At 35.2% G+C, this 25,393-nt stretch overlaps 1 protein-coding gene across 1 annotated transcript in view; it reads left to right on the top strand.

Moving 5' to 3' along the window:
• LOC140744653 (uncharacterized) overlaps positions 1–25,393 on the top strand; it is a 60,249-nt gene that overhangs the window by 23,355 nt on the left and 11,501 nt on the right. The window contains exons 2-4 of the mRNA XM_073076268.1: positions 14,661–14,790; positions 18,109–18,254; positions 20,762–20,903. Of these exons, the coding sequence (XP_072932369.1) occupies positions 14,661–14,790; positions 18,109–18,254; positions 20,762–20,903 (418 nt within the window). The remainder of the gene's footprint in view (positions 1–14,660; positions 14,791–18,108; positions 18,255–20,761; positions 20,904–25,393) is intronic.

Below are 25,393 nucleotides of genomic sequence, written 5' to 3'. Positions count from 1 at the left end.
TTATCATTAAGTGAACGTGCGAACAAACAACCAGGAAACGGTCGATGAATTGTTCAGCGGGCATTGTTCAGAGCCTTCAGTAATATATTCCCGTGCGCCAAAATGTGAGCACCTTTTTTAATTTTTTCTTCATTTTGTAACAGTTGCACGAATGGTGATAAATATCACGGTAGTGTTCCTTGATTTTATGTAAACGAATGGGAAAAGTATGTAGCCTATTTGACGCTAAGTGGTCCCTGGCGAACGAATTGCTACTATGGAGATTTAAGTGTTTGTGTGTGTGTGTGGCCTTATATATGTTTCGAAAGTGGTAGAATCCTTTGTGTTTGGACTCCGGCGACAACACCATATCACCAATTTCTTCCTTATAGTCGAAACAAAATTATAATTGAAACAAAATTAACTGTGGTTACCATAGACTCACAAATACATATAGATAGAAAATATAATTAAGTAAATACCAGAAAATTGTCTGTCATTTTGTCTATTTATAAACGTAGATAGATCTTCCATCTCGGTGTACATTTCATAGCTATGCAAATTGTATTCTTTTTACACCGGTTTCATTGTTTTTCTGACTCTTTTCAACAGAAAATGCTTTTAACATTAATTCTACCTTTGTTTCTTTACATTTCCGTAAACTTAACATTTTTAAATGACATTAAGTTTTACCAGTGCGAAGTTTTTATAAAATTGAGTGATCCAGTAGCATTACCATGAGTTGGCATAGAAACGCCACTATAAAAATGGTAAATAGAAAACTATTGTCATTTTGCTAGTGAATAACATAACTACTATCGTTACGGTATTTCTTGACAACGTCTGTCAAATTAATGACTCATGGGACCGAATTTGTATGGCAATAGATCATAATGACATTCGCTAGCGATTTGATTTCGATAGGTTTTTTACGTATCGAGTTACGTCACTACGGATTTTAGTTCTACGAGTACCAGAGGCGCTGTACAATTTTTCATACATTTATTTTACGCAGTCGCTAGCGAGTAATACTTTTGTAAACTCATGGTAGTCCTACTGTAAGCGTGTAGTCTACGTGGTTTGAGTAGCCATGACTATCTATAAAGATATCCAAATAGAATTGGAGTTGTACCTAAGGCTACTCTGCCACGAATGCATTGTTATTCCAGAGGACTATGTTGGAACGCCTTCTGCATCTGGTTTCCCCTACAAAGTATGGTATAAAAATAAGAGTGCCGATATTGCCACCGAAGACTACGTACTAAGGGCTCTATTGCTTTTAAATCGACTAAAGTAATGGAGGTCCGACAAAAGATTCTCATTTGAACAAAACAACAAAGTTGTATGAACACTACCAATTGAAACTTCACTTAATCTGTTCTCTTGAGGCCCGTTCAGACAGATAGGCAGTTCAATAGGACAGTAACGAGTTGATGATGTTAGATGTGGCCGAATAATTACGATCGACCTCCTAACGTCAGCCAATCTCCAGGTGAACTGAACATTGTCTACAATAGGTGTAATAGCCTAGTAGGTGGTAAGAAAGCCAGATGCGCAGTGCTGATTTATCTAAGTTTTATGCGTATTAGATTAGAATATACTCGTAATTAGAACTTACTTTAACAGTGAAGGAAAACTTCGTGAAGAAACCTACACGCCTCGTCCAAAAAATATAAAGGGTAGAGGTGAGGAGTATATACTGGAACAGGTTCAGGGACTAGGTATTTCACCGGACTAGGTAGGATCTAGTCCAACTTTTAATATATACCTAGTCCGAGAATAAGTACCTAGTCCAAGACCAGATTGTACGCGTGTCGCGTACACGAATCATAAATAATGAGACTTTATGGGACTAGGTGGAACAGGTTCAGGGACTAGGTAATAGAGGTGAGGCTTATATACTGGAACAGGTTCAGGGACTAGGTAGTAGAGGTGAGGCGTATTTACTGGAACAGGTTCAGGGACTAGGTACTAGGACTACCCTTTATTAGCTAAATATTCGTCGCTTATTAGCTAAATAATCGTAGCTAAACATTCGTCACCATCAACCCATTATGTGCCAACATAAAAAGATGCCATTGTGGACACTACATGTTTTTAAGATCTACTCGTATATTGGATATTGTAATTGAATGATCTTACAATTAGGCAAAAAAAATATGTATGATGTATTAGCGACAATCGAAAACATTCGCCGAATATTTTGAACAGAGCCTTCAGGTAAACAGGAAATACGATGATAAATAGGAAGATAAAAATAAACAATACAATACAAGTATTTATAAGGTATTGCTCACTTTTACCTTAATTACCTTTTTCTGGGAATAATTTTATTATAAGATTCAAATAATGAATAATAGTTATTATAGTATAGTTAAATTTACTTACGGTTAGTGTTAAACGATCCTATCCATTTAAGCAGTGGCAAAACTTGTGTTGAAGTTTGTAATAAAACAGTTTTAAACTTATTCTCGCACATAGAATATGTAATAATCATGAAAGGTGTACTTAAAGTGTATTGGAAGGTTATTTAAAATAAATAAGCTATTTTCAAAAATAGAAAACCTCAAAAAAGGACCCCTAAAAATGACCTATACGAATATACATCATTGTGAAGTCTATGTTTTCATAATAATAACATAGGTATTAAAATTGTTTACGTATAAACTAAAATATTACATGTAAATATAATAAAACTACTGTCTAAATAGAATTATGACAACAATAGATAACCGAATACGAATCATTTGTAAAGAAATATCATATAACTTATTCATATGAGAGTCCTGAAAAATATTCGAACAAATCTCATAAGTAGGTTTATGTTACCATTTCCAAGAGACGCGGCAAGGCTTTGCTATTATATTGCTAACTATATTTTTAGGTTTTAATATCTGCTTTTATTATATTTGAAGTCTCAAGTATCACTATAATCCTTTCATACCGAGCGCCTAACTAAGACGGCGTTTTTCTCAATTTTGCTTAAATCCAAGATATTATTCGCGAAAAGATATTAAAATCTGTATGTACGAGTAGCAACACAAAATGAACAAAAATACGTTACGTAATAACTTTTACCTAAAGCGGTAATCAGTTTAATCGCTTCAATAATAATATTGTCATTGTTTAATCAACCTATGAAGGTGGTAGAACCCTTTGTGGTTCGACTCCGGCGGCACCACCGCCACACCTATTTCTACCTAATAACAGCAGTGTTAGGCGCAGCTGTGTTCCGGTTTGAAGGGTGTGGTAAGGGAGATAGACTTTTCCGAGGCGTTCCAGCTTAGTCCTCAGGGGTAGCGGCGCATCTGTGGCCGACCTCAGGTAGGAATATCTAATCCTATCTGGGGTTGATTTCCGATGTCCATGGGCGGCAGTAGTCACTTACCATCAGGTGGACTGCATGCTCGTCTGCTACTCTCATATTATAAAAAAAAAAAAAAAAAAACCTGTTTGTGCTAACAATGCGCTCATATGATTGAAAAAAAAACAATTGATTTCATTCATCAATCATACGAGTAAGTATGTGAGAAATCGTTGTTGTTTTAATTATTTTTGATAATTATTGTTAATTAATATCTTAGTAATTTATTTGATACGGCTTAAACTCACACCTTAAAAATTACAATAAGAAACCTAAGAAAAAATAATTTAAATCCAGTATCTTCTCTTCTATTTAATCTCAATTCGTCATTGACGCTATTATTATTATTATTATTATTAAGCGGAATTTATGTTAGTTACGCTAAACTCAACTTTGCGTTCAATAAATTGGCATTTTAAAGCTTTTTGGAACATAAGTCACATTGAACATTTTTGCAGTTACGTCATTCTGAAGAAGGGAATAAAAAACTCTATCAAATTATTAAGTCAAAGTATATCAGTACCCTTAGTATGGGGTTTTACGTTTTTACGAAAATGTCTGTTTTTGTATTTGTTTACGTATTTTTTTTTATAATTATACCTAAACGATGAGGCAGACGGGCTACCTGATGGAAAGTAGTCACCGTCGCCTATGGACATTTGCAACACCAGAGGAATCGCCAATGCATCGCCGGCTTTACACCTTTTTATCTCTTTTTACACCTTTTTTGAAGAGCCCCATGTCATAGCGCTCCGGGAATACCTCAGAAGGAAGTTCATTCTACATCTTGCACGTCCGTGGCAAGAACGTCCGTGCAAACCGAACCGTGGAAGACCGCCACGAGGCCAGTTGGTGTGGATGGAACTTCATCCTTCGGCGAGTGGTGCGATGGAGGAATGGTGACGTAGGCACCAGTATTTCCCCATACATTTCCAATCAGCGCCCCTAGCGAACTGTATCAGATGTAAACGTACAATACAGCTTAATGTAGAACCTACCTTTAGTATAGTTAGACTTATTTTGGTAAATAATCCACAACGCTGCGAATCGTTACGCTGCGCGTTATATAACTGGTATTTGAGGTTTGAATCAAATACCCACGTGACTCTCTGAGAGCTAAATGAATGATCCATACATGTACCTATTGTACTGCAAAGCTTTCAAATCCAGCTCAAAATTGCAAATAGTACTATTGTAGCAAAAATAGGAATAGGATTGGTGCTTATGCAGACCAACTTTCAAATACACCTATATTAAAGTAATGACTACTGCCTATATTAAAATTATTTTAATATAGGTAGTAATAGCTGACGAAAATGAATGTAAGTGAGCACTGCTTCCCATGGACGTATGTAATCTAACCCAGTTAGGGTTAAATTCTTATCTCAAGTCAGTCATAGATCTCTAACCTCTGATTTCTTACTTCATAAGAAACGCCTCATATAAGCGTCCGTACCACCCACCAAAACACAGCAGCGCTTACTCCTGTTATTAGGCAGAAACTGATGTGGACTTGATTCCCTCTGAATCGAGTCACACAGTCCATTAATATGTATACGATAAAATAAACTTAAAAACATAACGAGAGTACATAAAAAGCGCATAAGAAAAATTTGAAAAATGTGGAATGAACTTCCTTCTGAGGTATTCCCGGAGCGCTATGACATGGGGCTCTTCAAAAAAGGTGCAAAAAGAGCTCTCCTTCAAAGCCGGCGATGCATTGGCGACTCCTCTGGTGTTGCAAATGTCCATAGGCGACGTTGACTACTTTCCATCAGGTAGCACGTCTGCTTTATCGTCAGGTTCAAATATAAAAAAAAAAAAAAAAAAAATTGTGTTACTTTTCAAAAGATACGAACGCGACGGCACGGTCGCCCTATTTCCTAAATGACTTGACGATTTCACGTTCTCATGGCATGCACTGGAATTGCTAGAATAATTCACTTCAGGAAAAATATTCCAAAGGTTCACTCGTGGCTTATTTTTGCGCTTTCACTTTATATTCTGCTCGTGCATTTAACGTAATAAGCCGTCAATTCTACTTCAAGAATCCGCTTTCAGCTTTAAATAGCTTTGAAATAAGATTGATATTCTGGAGCGGGTACTTTCCGTGTTTTCATGCCATATTATATAACTTTAAAACTAAGGTAGCTGACTGTTTTAATTATATTTTTACTTCCTTAGTATGAAATATATTATTACAATGTATTCTTTTTCTTCGGGGAGGTCTTTAAAATAACTTAAAAGTGTGTGTATCAGTTTGCACATAGCCAGCGCGGTAGATTATGGCCTACAGCCTTCTCAAAGAGGTGACCCGTGCCCAGCGGTGGGACAATAATGCGGTGACGAAAACAGTAGGTATATTACATAGATTAGTAAAGATTACTCACGCCTAACAAGAAAATGTACCCAGTTTTGAGAATTGAAATAGTTGCGTAAAAAAGTTTTGCCACGTCTTCGTGCTAGAATGTCCCTAAAATATTTGAAATAATTATTTATTTATTACGTAAATTACGTAAATTAGTTATTTATTCGTAAATTTTCTCTAAAAATGATTTTATTTGTCAAGGATTCAAAAAAAGAACTTACTAAAATAAGCCATTTGGGGCTTCATTCAATTTCAAGGCGGCGAAGTATCTTTACTAATCTATGGTATATTATTTAAAAAATAATAGAACATAAAATGTACATAAACTAGTCGGCAGTTTAATATCTTACACTCAATTTTCTTATTCACGTACTAACGTATAGAAAATATTGAAATATCCGTTATAATTTTAGGAAAACACAAAAATTGTTATTTAAGATTTAAAAGCTAGGTTTTCAGTGAATTTTCGTAGTAAGTAATATAATAAATTTCTTCCATATCTGTTTAAAGTTAGTAACTGAATTACGATTTTATCAAGGGACCAAGGGAAAATTACTTGTATCATTAGATCATAAAAATTTATATTATTATACAAAATTATATTAAGATTTGTTGTTGTTCATGAAGTAAAAAATCTGTCTATATCCTGTATCCTAACCTCAAAAAAATGACATTTAAACGTAACGTCCAAACTTGATGGTCATCGTTAAGACGAGGTTATTGCGCTATCTGTCAGCATTTTAGCATCAGTAAAACTCGAGGAAATTGTAGCTATCATCATTTCATTCCTCTTCTCCTATCAGCATTTACACATTTTGATTTCACTTACGAAGCCACGATATGCGTTTCTGATGACATACTTGAAGCTTTATGTTTGATATCTATCGGATATAACTCTTTATTTACTTCTGTTCGACTGAAATTCGACAATAATGGCGCGTCTCCACGCTTGCCAAATCGTCATGAGTTGAAATATGTGGATTGTGGATAGAGCATTTGACTTGGTTTGTGTAGGTTATGAAGCGCTTGTAGCTTTACTTTTGAACAAACCAAATGTTTGTAGAGATTTGGAGTGTGCGGCAAACGTCAAGTTAGTGGACGAGACATAAAAAAATACATTTTGTATTGAAAACAAAAGAGAGAAACATAAAAGAGAAAAAGGTATTGATGTGCGTTGTATTTGTTTATTTATCAATAAAATTAGATACTTTCCTATGTAATAAAATAAAGAAATTCCACATAAAATATCTATTTTACAAAACCAAGTAATACAGTTAACAAATAGTACATTACAATACGAGGACGAAAAATTTTTTTCTGACAAGTGTGAGTTTGCAGGCCGAGCCGCAGGCGAGGACTGCAATCACACGAGTCAGAAAAACATTTTTCGTCCGCGTGTTGTATAAAATTTTATATTACGGGGTCGGAAATGGGGGTTTTGCGCACGCGAAGCGTGCGTAAAACGGCCATTTACGCACGCCGTGATATAAAGAATATTGCGTAATAGACAGTTTGTTGTTACGCAAAAGCTTTTGTTACAAATAAGGAAGGATTAAAAAGAAAGTATTTCAAAAACTCATCCTTCCGATTACCTTGAAACTAAATAAAAATATATTTTGTACCGAATGTTTTTTTCATTAAATGTCCGTCAGCGTTTTAATTACAAGACTACAGTTGTTCACCACTGTAAATAACAATGTGGAAATCCTCCAGGAAGGAAGAACGTTACAGAACTTATCCACCGAACTACTCCGCCTTTGAAAGTTGAAAAAAGTTTGAAAGAAACTAAGTTTGAACTAATCCAATAGGTATGTCTATATTACTTACTAATTCGGAGTGACATGGATATATGAAATATATTTAACGGTTTCAAATACGATCCCACTTATGGAACTATGTCGGCTTATATAATACTTTCGGATAGTTTCAATTACAAATTTATAAATATTCGACTTAACAACTTTTTTGTTTTTTTTTTTTTTGACTTAATTGTAAAGGAACAAGTAAATCTAGTTCCTATATGTGTACTTTTATCAGACTCTGCAGGCTTCACTACTACTCGAAAGTATTCGAAACTCTCATTTTTATGTTTCTGTTATCCAATAGTTTCGGTTACGGTTACAAAGCTCCATAAAATCCTTAGTTCAAAACGCCGCAGAGGTTTTTCTGTTGTATTGATATTTTTATGTACATCTCACCTGATGCAAACTCAATATAATTTATCGATTCTCTTATATACAAAAGCTTATACTTATATTTTTATGAAGGTGTCAGCTTTGGCTTATTTTATGAGTGCAAAAGAGGTTTATTGATTCAGTTTGGTTAATAGTTTAACTTTACATGTTATATGAATATATGTTATATTCCTTTGAATGATACTCACCTGTTTTTTTTATAATATTGGAGTAGCAGATGAGCATGCAGTCCACCTGATGGTAAGTGGCTACTACCGCCCATAGACATCTGTAATCAACCCCAGATAGGATTAAATATTTCTACCTGAGGTCGGCCACAGATGCGCCGCTATCCCTGAGGACTAAGCTGGAACGGCTCGGAATAGTCTGTCTCCCTTACCACACCCTTCAAAATGGAACACAGCAGCGCCTAACTTCTGTTATTAGGTAGAAATAGGTGGGGACGGTGGTGCCGCCGGAGTCGAACCACAGTAGGTTCTACCACCTTCACCCTACCTTTTACCTATTTTATTTGCCTCCCAGTTCTCCCTAATATACTGTAGGTATTCGGCTTATCTATGCCATAGACAAGGTATTTTAATACATGATAGATTGTATTGTCTAATCTTTGTCATTCGGAAAGGATCCAAGCCCTGCAGCAATGGCAATAGATACATTATTTAATAAGTAGTAATTCTCTTTCTAATACTGACGCATCTTCTAGAAATACAGTGACCAAACAATAGGGCCCCCTGTAGTGAATTTGCCACGGGCCTCCTATGGTATAGTTACGCCACTGTAGAAATTGTAATAAAGGAACCAATTTAATGCATATGTTTTATTTCCTTACATTACACCTTTTATTTACGAGGGGGAAACCTTCCAAAGGTACCCGACGCCATGGGAGTGACGCCTGGTTATGTGGGACTTTTACCGCACCAAAACCCCCCGGTGGCCGTCTTCGGCGCTGGGTAGAGGACTCCGGGATCTCCAAAGGAACGCAACCGGAGTCCTCTTGCGTATTGCCTCGTCGGACTCCGCCGAGGTGATCTTGGCACTCGCCACACCGTCTGGCGTGTACGACGGTATGCGACCACACATACAGCCGTCCTACCTGGGGTCGCCGACGGGCGGTTCGAGCTCCTACTCTTGCCACCCGCAACCCTGGAAGCCCCCTTTTAGTCGCCTCTTACGACAGGCAGGAGATACCGTAGTCCTATTCTACTCCCGGAACTACAGGGACGTCCTTAAATTACACCTGTGATTTCAAAAATATTCAGAAATAATGCAGAAAAGTATCTATGAATAAATCATTAAGTCAGTTTTCATATTGACTTTAATGATTTATTCATAGATACTTTTCTATGAATAAATCTATGAATAAAGATTTATTGATGATTTATTCATAATGATGATTTATTCATAATTGATGAAAAGTATCAATGAATAAATCATTAAGTCAGTTTTCATATTAGATTGTATGATATATAAAGGTACATACTATCCAGTAAAAAACGTTTAAGCGCTGCTATTTGTTGTTTTAAAAGCTCGGACTTTGCAAATAACCGACTGAGGCTATTTACAGTGTCACCTATCATTTGTTTGAACATCAGAGATTTATTTGCGTGTCGTACCAACAGCTGACGAAATACCAAAGAGTAGGTACTTTGTAATATATTTTATTATATTATCTTTATATACAATAAAAACTTGCAAATACTACTAATTTTGTAATTCATATTAATTTTAAGGCGTAGCGCATGTACAAATAAAAGAGTACACACCTGGTGCCTGTAGTCCGGGGAAAGAATAGGGCTACGCTATGCCCTACCTGTCGTAAGAGGCGACTAAAAGGGGACTTCCGGGGTTGCGGGCGGCAAGAGAGGGAGCTCGAACTGTCCAGCAAGCGACCCTGGGAGATTCTGGGACGATGGTATGTGTGGTCGCATACCGTCGTAAACACCTGGTGTGCGGGAGGAGCGTTGCTCCCCCCAGGGCAGGGCCTGATAGGGCAACGTGGTAGGGGGACTCCAGTTGTGTTCCGCCGAAGATCCTGGAGTTCTCCACCAAGCGTTGAGGACGGCCACTGGAGGGATTTTAGTACGGCAAAAATCCCACATAATCCCGCGTCGCTCGCACGGCGTCGGGTTTCTTTTGAAGGTTTCCCCCTCGTGAACAAAAAAAAGAAAAAACCCTACACACCTATTTCTTATAGTAACATTTGCGCTGTTTTTCTGGCTTGAAGGGTATGATAAAATTGAGTCCCTTTTTCGATATTCAATTAAGAATATTGAGGAGTAACACGGGTATTTCTTTACGCATTATATGAAAATAGATTATACTTTTTCTTTGTTTTTACGCAATAAATTTAAACTTAAAAATAATAAACTCTGAAAAGTTGTCCGTTAAAAATGTTTTTTTGAATTTCCTCCAAAGTGGAATCAGCAAATTGAAAATGTTGTTCGTACGAAATACAAAAAAAAACTTGTATTTAATATTTATGAAAGTGGCAAATAGCTCAAAATTAAATAATATTTTACAAGTATGGAGAAATTAATTATCACTTGCTTAAACGGTGAAGGAAAACATCGTGAGGAAACCTGCATACCTGAGAGAATTATAAAAAAAATATTAAAGGTATGTGAAGTCTACCAATACGCGCTTGGCCAGCGCGGTGGACTATGGCCTAATCCTTCTCACTCTGAGAGGAGACCAGTGCCCAGCAATGGGACAGTAATGGGTTGATGATGATGATATACCATAGATGTCAGAGTTTCCCAAATTATTACAAATGGTTCTGTGCGTCATGGGTGCTACAAAAATACACACCAAGACAAAAACACACATACAAACCCAGAATTTTGTGTATTGAATGGTGACCCCTCCGCAACGCGGGTCATTTTATTGCATTGATTTATATATAAAAAGATTTATTATTGACACGCGTTTATTTAGCCCGGTTTATTACTACGCTTTTATTAAAACAAGTTAATCGGATTTTCAGGGCCATAATTTTGTCAAAAATACGTTGCATATTCCGTTAATAGTTGATAAATCGTACGCTCGTAGATAGAACCAATTTATTTATCATTTTGAGTAAAATATTTGGAATCTGAAATCTAGTTACATGTTTATTACTGTAAATATAAAATGAACGTAAATAATATTTCATGAACGCGGGAATTTATTTATAAATAATTCAATTATTAAAAACTTGTCTAATGTATTTAAATACACTAATTGTTGGCACTGAAAGTGTAGATAACATAATATATTGAGTTAGCTTAAAATTTCAACATGTAATACATGACTGTCTGTGTCCAAAATAAAATAAATAAATTAATTTATCACCAAGTTGATATTGCCATGGCTTCTGTCATTGAATTTAGACCGGGGCAATTTATTTCATATATTATAAAAATTACAAACAAGCATGTAATTGCCATGCTGGTAAGTGGCAACTGACGCTGCTATTTCTTATATATTCTACCTCTGATAGGATAACAGTCGTACTTAAGGTTGACTACATGCTTTGTTACCCCTGAGGACATATTACCTCGTAGAATCTCTGCTGTATCATTAACCTTTTTGTTATAAGGCTATTTATTATATCTGGAGAGAAGGGATGCGATCTGAGATCGATTTATAGAAAAATCTTCTTTTTTGACCAAAAAAATTTTTTTGACCAAAACATTTATTTTGGTCTCGGTCTATCTTTTTTGCAAATCGTATTATCAGACTTTGATTAGTATCGATTTAACAATCGATCTTTTTCGGAAAGAATCTCCATCCCTACTGGAGAGTCTATGAATGAAGAGTTCTTCAAATGGAAACTGAAGTTTGTGTATTTTACGTTAATGCCTAGTCTAGTATTCTAGTATGGGATATTGTCAGTAAAAATCGTGTCAATGACGACTTCATGGTGACAAGATGCTATCGTCCCCTCAAAGTATCAGTTATCGACCCATCGAGAAGGGTTAAGGCCAGTGTTAAGTGCAACCGTCAATCCTCAACTGGAGTAGTTCGAAGATCGTACTCTTATGGCTGATTTCAAAAATGATTAGATTATTTGGAATAAAATATCACTTTCTGTAATATCACACAAGGTTCCACTTATACTAGCTGACCCGGCAAACGTTGTGTTGCCATATAAATAAAAAAATGTTAATGGTGAACAACCCTTATCACTTAGGGGTATGAAAAATAGATAGTAGCCGATTCTCAGACCTACTGAATATGCATATAAAATCTGGTGACAATCAGTAAAGCCGTTTCGGAGGAGTTTGGTAACTAACATTGTAACATGAGAATTTTATATATAAGATATACACGCATTAAAAGTATTGTTCTATACAATACTTTGACAAGTGCTGCTCGTGTCTACTCGGTCGTACGGAAGATATGAATACATTTATTATACACGTTGTATAAAATAATTTGTGCAACACACTGCCGTGCATTCAGATATCATTTTGATGAACGTGGAAAAATACAAAATATTATATTCTTACAACCGTGGAACTACAAGCAAGAAATCAGAAAAGCAGTGGGTCTTATAATGTATTATAATTTATTCCGGCTTTTCTCATTTGACTCATTTTTGCAAATTCATTCCTTATTCTTTGCATACATTTGGTACAATGTTACAACGGTATTTCTCCGTCTACCCCGGATACTTACGCGCTTAATGTACAGATAACCTAAAGTCATTTCAGAAGGGATGCCCTTAATGTTTTAGATAATCTGAGACCCGACTGCGTACTATATATAGTACATTATGTGATTGATCCTCTTGATTTTAGCACTTCGGGTGGCACAAATCTTTCTAACCTTACAAGAGTCAGAGTTAGATTAATCTGGTGACGATTCCGAGGAAGTTCCGGAATTTATTCCGCTGTAATTATCCAATAGAGATAATAATCATCTTAATAGTGAATGGCTCCAGTACCATCTCCAGTGCTATCGGAAAGCTCTGATTTAATGACAGCGACATCTTTCTCACCATCAATAGGTACACTAAGAGCGCGCGTTCGTTCTGGACGTGGTTGTGGTCAGCCTTAAATAGCACAACCGACAGACAGACTAGTCGACAGATTGCCATAAGAAATCGACAGAATAATGCTAACTTCCAAAACTCCTTTTATTTCTTAACGAGGGGAAACCTTCAAAATGTACCCGACGACGTGGGGGCGACGGAGGGTTATTTGGGATTTTTACCGCACTAAAATAGGGTTTGGCCGTCCTCAAAACTTGTTGGACAACTACGGGATCTCCAACGGAACACAACCTCCTCCTCCAAGCGCTCCAAATCAGGCCTTGCCTGGTGTTTACGACGGTATGCGACCACACATACCGTCGTCCTTCGCGGGCTCGCTTACTGAAAGGTTTGAACTCCCACTCTTGCCGACCGCAACCTCGAAAGTACTCTTTTAGTCACTCCTTACGACAGGCAGGGCATACCGTAACCCTATTCTAGTCCTGAAACTAACATCCAAGACACCTATACATATACGCTATAGGATACATGATACGCTTAATATGTAAGTTAATTATTTAATGCTACCGGCTTATATCCAGAAGAAAAGTGATGAATGGGAGTGGTTCCATTTTTTTGATCAATACTTGTTTTTAATACTTTTAGAAAGATGTATATTTTGCGTCGATTTTAAAGATTATAATAAACTGTAATGAATACAAGTTACGGTAACCCGACATAGATTACCTCTGACGTAATCTAAAAAGGTCAGGCGTCCTTAAAGTTACTAAACCCGAGAACTAATGTATAGATAAAGTACAAATTACACACAAACAAGAAAATTTCAGGAGTACATGCTACTAATGATCTTCTTTCAAAGCTTGAGGCACAAATAGAACAAAGGCAACAATAACAGTAAAATAAAAAAGCGTACTAAAAACTAAGTGATTATTTGCCTGATAAAACGGTGTGGTCTGATATAGCTCCAGCTCCACATTTACCATTAGGTTAGATTTACCATTTATTTTTTAAAAGATTATGTGTTATCGAGGTTCTGTCGCTGCTTCTTCTCCATAGCGAAACACCTTGTGAAGTGGTGGTAGATGCATTGATATTCAAAAAGAGCCCTGTAAAGAACCTTTTTTGAATAATAATTGATTTGATTTGATTTGAGTGTGTAATAATATCGCATGAAAATTTAAATTTCATTTAATTTCGCCCTAATTCCCTTAGCAATAATTTTTATTTTGTGGTCAAAAAGTTTATTATAATATAAATCAGTCTTGAAATGCATTAATAAGCATATGCATGGTGGAGTTATGTCACTCCAGCTCCAACATAAATAATTAATTCCAAGTACCACTGTATAAACCTGTATAATTTTCAATTTTTAAATGATGCAAATTTTCTTGCGCTGCTTCTTCTCCACAACGAAACACCTTCGAAAGTAGTGGTAAATTGTTGACATTTAAAATGAGTAGTAAACGAAGGAACAACTATTTTAGTTTGAATTTGAATACATCCACAAACTGGTACATGTCACACGTACCACTATGATATCTATAAATCTATAATCATTAAATATTACTTTAGTAACGTAACGCGTAACAGTTTCCGTTAGATAAATCGCAACGCTCATCCTTTTTATCCCTCTACGCCCTGCGATTACAGAGTTTTCACTTCAACGAGCACATATGGATTGAGCGCGAAGTGGTCTAATTCCCTCATAGTTTAATTTTCTCAAAGTTACACTTCTACTGAGAGAACTGATGCTTTTAACTTGTTGTAAATTTGTTTCAGACGGCGGAGGCGCTCAACTCAGCGACATAGACAACTGCGACCCGGCAGAGCTGAAGCACTGCGTCGACATGATACCGCGCACGCAAGTTGGTCTGCCACGCACCAGAGCTGAACTTGACGCACATTGCCAGTAATGTATATTTTATTCTATTCTAGAGTTCATGAGTAGACGAGTGATGAAATAAATAAATGTGTTTTTAATATGCGTACGTAGATGTAGTAGGTACTCTACCCGAGGATTCAGTGTATAAAATCTGGAGGTTACCAAAATTTATGACTAAAAGTTAAAGAAACGTGATGAGTGATCGTTATTAAATTTAATAAGCACTTCATATGACACATGTGAAGCTCATCATGTTATGCTCATCTTAGATTCAAATCTTAGACCATAACTTGTACCAAGTCTTAAACAAAGAGTTGCATTTAACTGAGAATATTCAACTTTTGGTAAAGTAATTAGGAATTCAGAATTCTAATTTAAAACACAGACAGGTCGCAAGTACTTACATATTATGATGTAAGAAACAATTAAATGTAGTACTGTCAGCAGCTGTAAAGATTACGCAAGAATCGAGTTACGACCAAAACTTTGACAAATGTGCTTTCTGCGACGTAATAAAATTCTCATTCACATGTATATTAAATAGAGAGAGAGAGTGAATAAAAAATATAATACATTTTTACTGGACTGCGCAGAGTAATGTTATGTTACGAACATATATAAGTATACCTTGTTCTTTGGCATGCCCTATAACCAAACGGCTCTACAACTCTTAACATATGAGGTGTCCTTGGATTTTTCCTAATTGTGAATATTACTTTTTCGTAATATATAAAATGGCTTTTATATGTGCAAAAACAATGGAATATTTGCGGGAAAATAAGATAACTGAAACACACATCGGGGACCCATTCTCATAAACAATCCCACATTAAATTCACAACGATTATACCCTGACAATGAATTTAATCTCCTGCTAGCGATCGTAAAGAAATTTATTAAGATCCTCCGAGAAGGTAATGGCCGGCAATCCAGATATGACAAAAGTTTTTCATAACATCAGCAGAAAAGGTCTTACAAACAATTAAAGTTGTTTCGTACAATAACTTCTCGAGTATAAAAGGTAATATTTTTATACCAAAAAAAATTACATGATCTGTACTAAAGATTAAGAAGTGGAAATAAAAAGCCACTTGAAGTTAAATAAAGATGTGTTGGCGAACTCTTTACAGATCTAAGTAATATTAAAATTCTCATCAATTAATGTTGAAAATCTCGATCGAAAAATCAGTAATTTATCCAGCTACTTTGTAATGCTTTATATTCGTGGTTCCAAATACATATTATCCACGGATAAGTATACCTATGGGCAGCAATGCCACTAGGAACAGACTATTGAAAGTTCTACCAGATTGATAATTTATCCAATTTTTTGCCTACTAAAAAACCAAATTTTACAATGTATGATCAGAAATTGACAGATTTCATCTTTGATATGCAAAACATTATTTCAAAACTATTATTTCAAAACTAATCCTCAAATCGATATAATATGAAGTACTTAAGAACACTTGCAAATCTTTCGAAGTATAAGAATGATAGATAGCTGTTATGGTAATAGAATTCTGCTTCCCAAGTAGTTACGAAGACTTTGAACCCATTTTCTGCCAGTCTCGCTACATATGCAGCATATATTCAAGAATCTGAATAATGTTCGTACCGGATCTTAAAAACAATAAAGGAATAAATTGCACATAACTATTCTCCAATGTTCAAGAGGAGGTTAAAGTTTACTGGAAATTTTGATTTATAGTAGAGGTGCGCTATTGAATTAAGCATAGCTTGTGTAGATTATAATTAGGGTCTGCGATTATTTCTGAAAAATATAGATTAAAAGATTGGAGACGAAGTCTGAAGAATCGATTCACAAAATTGTTGAGGAAGATCAACAGCGCTCAACGCTCTTAAAATGTTTCAATAAAAAGTTTAAAACTTTTTGGTATTAGAAAGATTAAATAAATTACAAAACTTTTATATTTTTGTAAGTTTGAAAACGTAATTGTAAATATGGATTAAAAATCGATATTTTAGTCCAAAACATCTTCGTTTAATGAACCTCAGATCGCCAACCCTAACCGTAGCTGATGTGTGCATAACCGCTGGGCTTATGTAGATCGAAACTGATCAACAATATTAAGCAACGTCGAACTCTGAGTTAGATGTATGAGAGCTAGTAACTAAATTTCGTGTGCGGTTGCATGTTTCGAAAGGTACATTAAGCCGTCAGTTCTGATTGTTTGACAGCAAACAATTTGACAGCATTTAATAGTTGTAGACGGTTTTACGCGTGGTCTGAAATAATTCGAGGCGGGTTCGCTTGTACCTCCGTATTAAGGCAGTCTGGTGGAGTATATTTCTATCATCCCCGAGTTGTGAGGACAGATACCTAAGTATAAAATATAAAAAATGTATAACTGGCAATCCTAACCGAGAACCCTTGTCTATTTATACATTGTATAAAAGAGTAGGTATCTACTTACTCACCGATGGACCTGTCATGGCAGAGCTTAAACAACTGATACAAGAACCTTTATGTAGGCACCCACTAAGAAAAGTTTATTTTTGGATACGCTACCACATATCAAAAAAATATAGTTAAATAGGGGTCGGATGTTTCTTGATAAATTTGCTTGAAGAAAACACTACGAAAATTAGTACTTGGCTTTCTGATAAGAAACAATTCATCACTTGTTTCAAAGCTTTTTTGAAAAAAACTACCCTTAAAGCGAAAAGAAAGAAGTTGAATCTTTGTATTATAATCTAAGCTTGTAAAAAATCGTGGACAATAGGTAGTAAAATATATTTTAACTAGCTGACCCAGCAAACGTTGTGTTGCCATATAAATAAAAAAAAGTTAAGTGTGAACAACCTTTATCACTTAGGGGTATGAAAAATAGATAGTAGATTTTTTATGCACACTTCAAAACTCTTTTAACACTCAAAACCTTTTGATTTAATATTTGATTCAGCACGTTTTCGAAAATAACTCAATGATAACAATTTTTTTTTCAATTAGATCGCAGCGCCAACTGTTGGGAAAAACTATAATTAAAATAGATTATTATTTAATATTTGAAACTGCGATAGTAGCGAAGTCTGTCGAATTCAATGTGAAACATTCCAAAATCAACAACTACTTACGAATTAAAAATTAATTAAAAAAACCTTTTCCCACGGACTAAATTGTGAATCTAAACCATTCTCAAGTCCCCTTGAACACACACAACAAATTTCATCAAAATCAGTCCAGTCGTTTAGGAGCAGTTCAGTGACATACACACGCACATAAGAAATATATATATATATAAAGATTAGTATGTTTAATCATATATTTTTTCTAATATATACCTAAATTTTGCCAGTTACTAATAGTGAAATTATTTACAGGGCGTACCACACGGGAATGCCGTGTATGGACACGTGGATCAAGCGCTGTTTGCCCACGGATGGGCAAAAACTAGTCCAGCAACAAATTGGCGGTGCGCGAGCTATAATGCGCTTTCTGTGTACTAACGAAAGCGCTTTACGTAAAGGTTAGTACTTTTAATAAGAATTCCATACTTTATATTTCCTATGATACCTCAAGGGCTAAGTCATAAAAATAAAAATCAAATATTTCTTGTATTTACCTTTTATAATATAGTACCAGACGAGCACGCAGGCTACCTGATGGTAAGTGGCTACTGCCGCCTTGGACATCTATAACTAACAGATAAGATTATACCTAAGGTCGGCCACGGATCCGCCGCAACCCATGAGGACTAAGCTGAAATGCCTCGGAAAAGTATGCCTGTGTTACCACACCTTAGAATACAGCAAACTAAAATAGAGCAGCGCTTAACACTGCTGTTATTAGACAGAAATAGTAACCTTTGGCTAGAACAAAATATACCAACAGATTTGCTCAGAAGATTGTAAAAACTGAAGACATAAACAACAGATTTTACGATATATCCTAAAATCCACCAGAGAATAAAGTATACTATTACTTCGAAATAAAATAAAGCTTGAAATAAACTTAAGCTCCAGCTCGAAATAAATTCTAGCAACAAAGGTTCATAAGAAGAGTCCTTAACAAATACTGGAAAATTTAATTTTGTCCAGCGAATATTTTTTTTCATTGACAAATTAACGTAGGTAATAGGTAGGTAGGTAAACTTTAGCATGGTGAATGAAAACATGGGGAATTATTCCTATATTTTCCCTATGATACAATTTCATTAGGCGAACAAGTTTATTAACTTTTTGGTATTTATAACAGCTGGAATTTTCTACGAAATGAACAATGTTCGGTAAATAATTTGAAACCCACACCGAAGCCGATAATATTAATTACATACATTACATTTTTTGTTCTGCCCTTCACACGTCACTCCGGTATAGGGCACCCACTTCGTATCATTATTATAAGTATGTACGAGTATTATATACCTAATAATAATGGTACTATATGTTAGCCAAATGTTTTAAATGTAAAAGAAAATAAAAAGTACGAATATACATATCGGTAAGAAAATATGAAATGCCTATCTTCGTCGGTAACTCAGATCCTTGAATTCGCTTCGTGAGCAGTGGTTTCCGATAGAAACAGTAGATACCCTTAGTATGAGTTTTTACGTTTGCTCGAAAACGTTCAACGTTTACGAATTCGCTCACACAGCGCTCCCGTGGACCTAATCGGAACTAAAATTTCGCATTATGAGTTTAAAAAACTGAGAAGTCAATTGTAACGACTTTTAATTTTACAAATATAAATATAATTTGATAGTGTTATAGTTCCGTTCTTTTTTTAATTTTACTGCGGATTTTTAGTTCCGATACGCTCCACGGGAGCGCTGTAGGAGCGAATTCGTAAACGTTGAACGTTTTAAAGCAAACGTAAAAACTCATACTAAGGGTACAGGCGAGATCTTCAGTTGACTTTGTACTATATTTTTTTGAAAAACAGTAGAAAATAAATAAGAATACTATTACCCTGCAAAAAATGTGTCAACCCTAATTCGTTATAATTTGTGTTACCCGAGCATAGAGCGCTAAAATTAAATTCGGTCCACGCATGAATTTGACATCATTAAACGTATATGTCAATTAAAATAATGACACATTTATGCAAGGTTTTATAACAGGTCTGAAGTCTTTTGTTAAAGTTATTCGTTGACGTTTAAAAAAATAAGTGATGGTGTTTGAAATTAAAAATAGTATGTCAAGTACCAAAAAAGCTTTATGCTTTAGAACTTTTTCGAATCTTTATAATTTTGTCTTATCATAAAAGTTAAAGTCTGGTGATCAAAATTAATTCGCTTAGTGACTAGTTCCCATTTTCCTTGTTTGCGATTCACTAGCGAAATAATTAAGAGCTAGGCTAGTATAAGTAGATGATGGCAGCTTGTGTAACCAGTGTGTGTTGCGGTGCGGCCATCAAAACACATAGTTTTACACTATATGGAACTATATTGTAGGGAATGTAATTTATTGCGTTATTGATGTGAAACATCTATAGCCGCACGTAAAACCGATTTCTGGCGTGGCGACGCATGCCATGCGCAATCGAATTCAATAAATAGTCATCGTTATCTGGAAAAAAATCGTAATATTTTATTTTATCATTATGACATATTTAGTTCCTATCACAATATGTTCTTTTCTGCATATTACTTTTACAAAATAATGTCGATGTTTCACATCTGCCAGGCGTCCCGTGACGGCTCACATTTTTTTTTTATATTACTCGTATTTCGTTATTTGACAGTGTAGTATTAATTGTAATCATGTAGCGCGTTACACCAGGGGCTAATAGCTATTAACTTATGTCACCACTATATACCAATATATTACTATTAAGTATTAATTATTACCACCAATATTACCAATAGCTAGTGGTCCTCGTAGTGGTGAAGGTGGTAGAACCCGTTGTGGTTTTTTTCCGGCGGTACCACCGCAACCCGTATTTTTTCCTAATAACAGCAGTGCTAAGCGCTGCATGCTCGTGTATTACTCCTGTATAATGAATAAAATAATTAATACAATGTGTTTTGTGCAGATTTCCTGAAAGAGTTGACGTGTTGGGCGCTAATATCGCCAGACTGGTCGCGATGTGTCGACGACCTGAAGATCGCCGCGCAAGACATTTCTGAACGCTCGCAGCAGCTCACCTACATCAATGCGCACGCTGAACTATGCTGGTATGCACAATTACTTTAATTACTAAGCAAAGATATTCAATGATAGCAACAATGGACCGGACAATCGTCTTACAGTAATTTGTGAATCGGGATATTTTTTTCTGTACATTGACAATGCCCGCTACAGACCTATGTATATTTCTATTGTATATTACTCATTAATAGACTATAAATGTACAGAGTATATTACTCCAAAATACAAATTATTTTTAACGCGAAATATCTTTAACTACATTAACGTATAAAAAAATAAAGAAAAACATTGTGAACGAATTTCTTAAAAAGCTTTTTCTCAAAGGTGTGTAAAGTCTACGAATACACGTGTAACCAGCGCGGTGGATAGCCTAAGCCCCTCTTACTTTGAAATGTGATCTGTGTTCATAACGCGCATTGTGGGCTATGGCCACAAATCCACCCATGACAGTTAACTTAGACGTAAAGGTAAACGACCATAATGATAAATAAATAACTTGTTTTAATAGTGAATGCAAATATTTAGAGAATTCATGAGATTTCTGAGAAGAAGTTTTAATTCTTATAAAAAATAAATTATTTAACTTTAAAAACTCCTTGGATTATAAAATAATAACTTGAAATATATAAATTACTAGTAACAGTATCGGTAATATGATATCATACATAGAACATAACTATATAATGAGCTAAAATCCAAAGAACAATCTATCTACCCTACTCTTCATCGTCACCGAAGTTACGTGTCTTCTCAATCAAATACAGTATTCCAATTTTCGTTGTATATCAGAGACTCTCATTAAATTATATAAGTAATACAATCAATCAATCACCAGACTGCGATCAACAGTCGTATACAAAGATCGTAAGAAAAATAATCAATTACAATAGCTTCGCATCTGGCCAGTACTGCGCAAAAATAAACGTGGAATTCGATCGTCAAATGGCAAAACGAGTTTTGACATTCAACACTGCGTTTAATTAAACTCAAATAAGTAATTTAATAAAAAAATCAAAAACCCGACCGCACCAAAAAAGGCTCAAATAGAATTTCCAAAAGCGGTGAAATAGGCGTTTCATTATTTTTATCTAGAAAGCCAAATACAAAGTTTCATAGTGGATATCTGCTTCAAAATCAAAAGATGTTCTATTTTGTCCTAATTTACGGTATATAAGAATTTCATCATCACATTACATTACATCACATACAATATTTTCAAAGGCTTTGCATCAAAATTGACGGTTGTTCAAATGAACTTTTAACCCCTATTTTACCCTCTTAGGGGTAGAATTTCCAAAAGGCCTTTCTTAGTAATTATTTCCGCTATATAGAGAACCTATGTGCAAAATTTCAAGACTCTAAGTTGACCGGTTTTGGCTGTACGTAGGTTTCTGAAAAATGAAAACGTCATTTAGTTAGTCAGTCAGTCAGACACCTTGCTGTTTTATATATATACTAGCTGACCCGGCAAACGTTGTGTTGCCATATAAAAAAAAATGTTAAGGGTGAACAACCCAAATCACTCAGGGGTATGACTTCTATGATTCTTTTGTATGGAATAATTAATACTGTTAACTTTTTTAATTAGGGATGACTGAGAGTGTTATAAACGTAGGAGTAGACAAATATAATCAGAAAGCTTTGAACTGCTAAGCTATCGGGAGTAACACGTGTTATTGTGAGTCAACCATAAAAGATAGACATATTCTGTCGTGGGATAAGTTTTATATAATTTTAAGGAGAACATTTCCGTCATACATGATTTCTGTGTAGCTTTAACCATTTAGGTTGCACACGCGACTGAAGCTTAAAAAATGGAGTAATTTCTCCCGTTTTCCCAACATTTCCCTTCACTGCTCTGCTCCTACTGATTGTAGCGTGATTAAAAGTATACTATAACCAGCTCAGGAGTATGAAAAATAATTGTACCAAGTTTCGTTAAAATCCGTCGAGTAGTTTTTGTTTCTATAGCGGTTATACATACAGACAGACAGACAGACAGACAGACAGACAAAAATTTTATTGATTGCATTTTTGGCATCAATATCGATCCCTAATCACCCCCTGATAGTTAGTTTGGAAATATATTTCAAGTACAGAATTGACCTCTCTACAGATTTATTATAAGTATAGATAAATATGTTTTTATAATCTCCGTTTAATTTCCTTTCATATGATACCCTACTCGATAGGTTCGGTTAAGTAACGAAATAGTAACACATTTAAAAAAAAATGAAATGTGTCACAATTTCGTGCCAAAAATCCGCCATTTTGAAGTTTTTTTTCTAACACCTATCTAAGGACACTCGGGTCATTGAGATAAATATAATGACACCTTAATTGTCGATATTGATCGAGCCGTTTATTAGATGTGATCAAATAAAGAAAGACAAACACAAGATACGCGCGAAAAACATAACCCTTCCTTGGCAGTCGGGTAAAAGTGTGTGATAATATGTGAACTCCCAGAACAAAGATCAAACTTCAAAGATCAGAATAAAGGTCTAGTAAATACTGCTTTGTTCGACATTCAATTACAAGGGTTCCTAACGAGGAACATGAAGTATATTAGATACGTATTAGGAGACGGCTGGGATTCTTTGAAGGGTTTACTGAACCTATAACATTATATAGAACTATCCCATTTGGATGTGTAATACACGAATATAGAAATCTCAAGGTTATATTTTTATAATAAGTATTATAGATTCAAAAGAGCATGCAGTTCATCTGAGAGTATGCGATCACCGATCACCGTTACCATCTCCATATACAACCCAACCGGAGTTGCAGATGCCTACACGGCCGAACCATCTGTGTTTCATTGAAGATATACATGGGAGTCTTACGAGGTTGCTACTCATCTATAATTTATAAAAAACTAGCTGTTACCCGCGTCTTCACTTGCCTGACTGCAAATTTGACGTTTTATTCTATCCCTCGGGAACGGTAATTTTTGAAAAGGTACACTATGTCCTTTTCTGAGCCCCTTACAACCGGTATACAAAATTTCATGACAATTCGTTTTGTACTTAAGGTGTCTAAGTGAAGTAAACAAACAAACTTTCATGTTTATAATATTAGTCAGGATAATGCATTTATTATCTACATATCTGCGAATATCAAGATTCAAAACCCGCTTATATTTGCTGTCGGTTTCATCTGCGTCTCTCCACTGTATCAATAACAAAATACAAATTTTCATTATACGGCGCTGTCATTCCAGTTGAATAGTGGTTTTAGCAAATAATAGCTATAAGAAGAGTCTACGTGCTTAGTATTATGTTAATAATCATGACCCATTATCTGTACCCTTACCAGGAGTTTTTACGTTTCGACAAATATGACTGTGTTGGTATTTGTTTACGTATTGGCCCACACGATTTCCTAGTTCTGACACAATCCGCTAGGGGCGCTGATTGGACGTTACGTTGGTACGTTAGTGATAATGAAAGAACTTTTCTTCTAATTGATGTTTAATCACTAAAGCGTTTAATATTAATTGAACTAATATGAATATACTCTAACTTTAAATAAAATAAAATCAAAATAAGTCCATGCGGCTTAAAATATATACTTAGAAATTTCTCTCTCTGACTCTCGACTCTATTCGATCTTAGTATTCCTGAAAGGTGGTTAAGTCGATATAATTCAAACGTAATTATTTAAGGCTGCCGTGTTCTGGTTTTAAGAGTGTTGTAAAGGAGGACTCTTAAAGACTTTCCAACTTAGCCCTCAGAAATATCAAATCAAATTATCATAAGGCGGGCCACAAGTTTTACTCTAATATATTGATTTTATATTGACTCTTATTCAAATATAAAAATTCAAAACCCGCTTATATTTGCTGTCGGTTTCATCTGCAACTCTCCACTGTGTCAAGAACAAAATACAACTACATTCCAGTTAAATAGTGGTTTATCTATTTATTTATTTATACTTTATTGACCAAATAAAGTTGTGGTACAAAAGGAGGTCTTAATGCTAAATAGTAATGGTTTGTGCAAATAATAGGTATAACAAGAGCCTACGTGCTTAGTGATTATGCAAATTATTACGACCCATTACCCGTTAACAGTAATGAAAGGACTTTTCTTCTAATTTGTGTTTAATTACTAAACGGATTAATGTTAATTGAAAACTAATATGAAAATCCTCTGAATCTTATTAAAATATTATTTAGATAAGCCTAAATGGTTAAAAATATATATTTAGTAATTTCTCTCTTTCTTTCTCTCGACTCTTGTTGAAGTATTTCTGAAAGGTCGTAGAGTCAGTATATTAATTATTAAAAAATCAAGAAAACTCCAAGTGCTTAAAATACAGCTACTCGTATGTCACTCCCACTCTTTAAGACAGTCTAACGACACCTCACATGTTAAATGTTGGTTGCAGGGCGTGCAAAAGAATGAGACATATAAAGATGCATATATACAAGATTTTTTACGGTGGTTGAACCCTTTGTGGTTCGAACCCTTTGTGGGTAGAACCCTTTGTGGTTCGACTCCGGCGGCAC

This window comes from Epargyreus clarus, unplaced genomic scaffold, assembly GCF_041222505.1.
Source record: "Epargyreus clarus isolate Ecla_fem2 unplaced genomic scaffold, WU_Ecla_fem_2.2 ptg000009l, whole genome shotgun sequence".
Classification (NCBI taxonomy): Eukaryota; Metazoa; Arthropoda; class Insecta; order Lepidoptera; family Hesperiidae; genus Epargyreus; species Epargyreus clarus.
The sequence above is the reverse complement of the archived record's forward strand: the minus strand, read 5'-3'. Positions and strand labels throughout refer to the sequence as shown.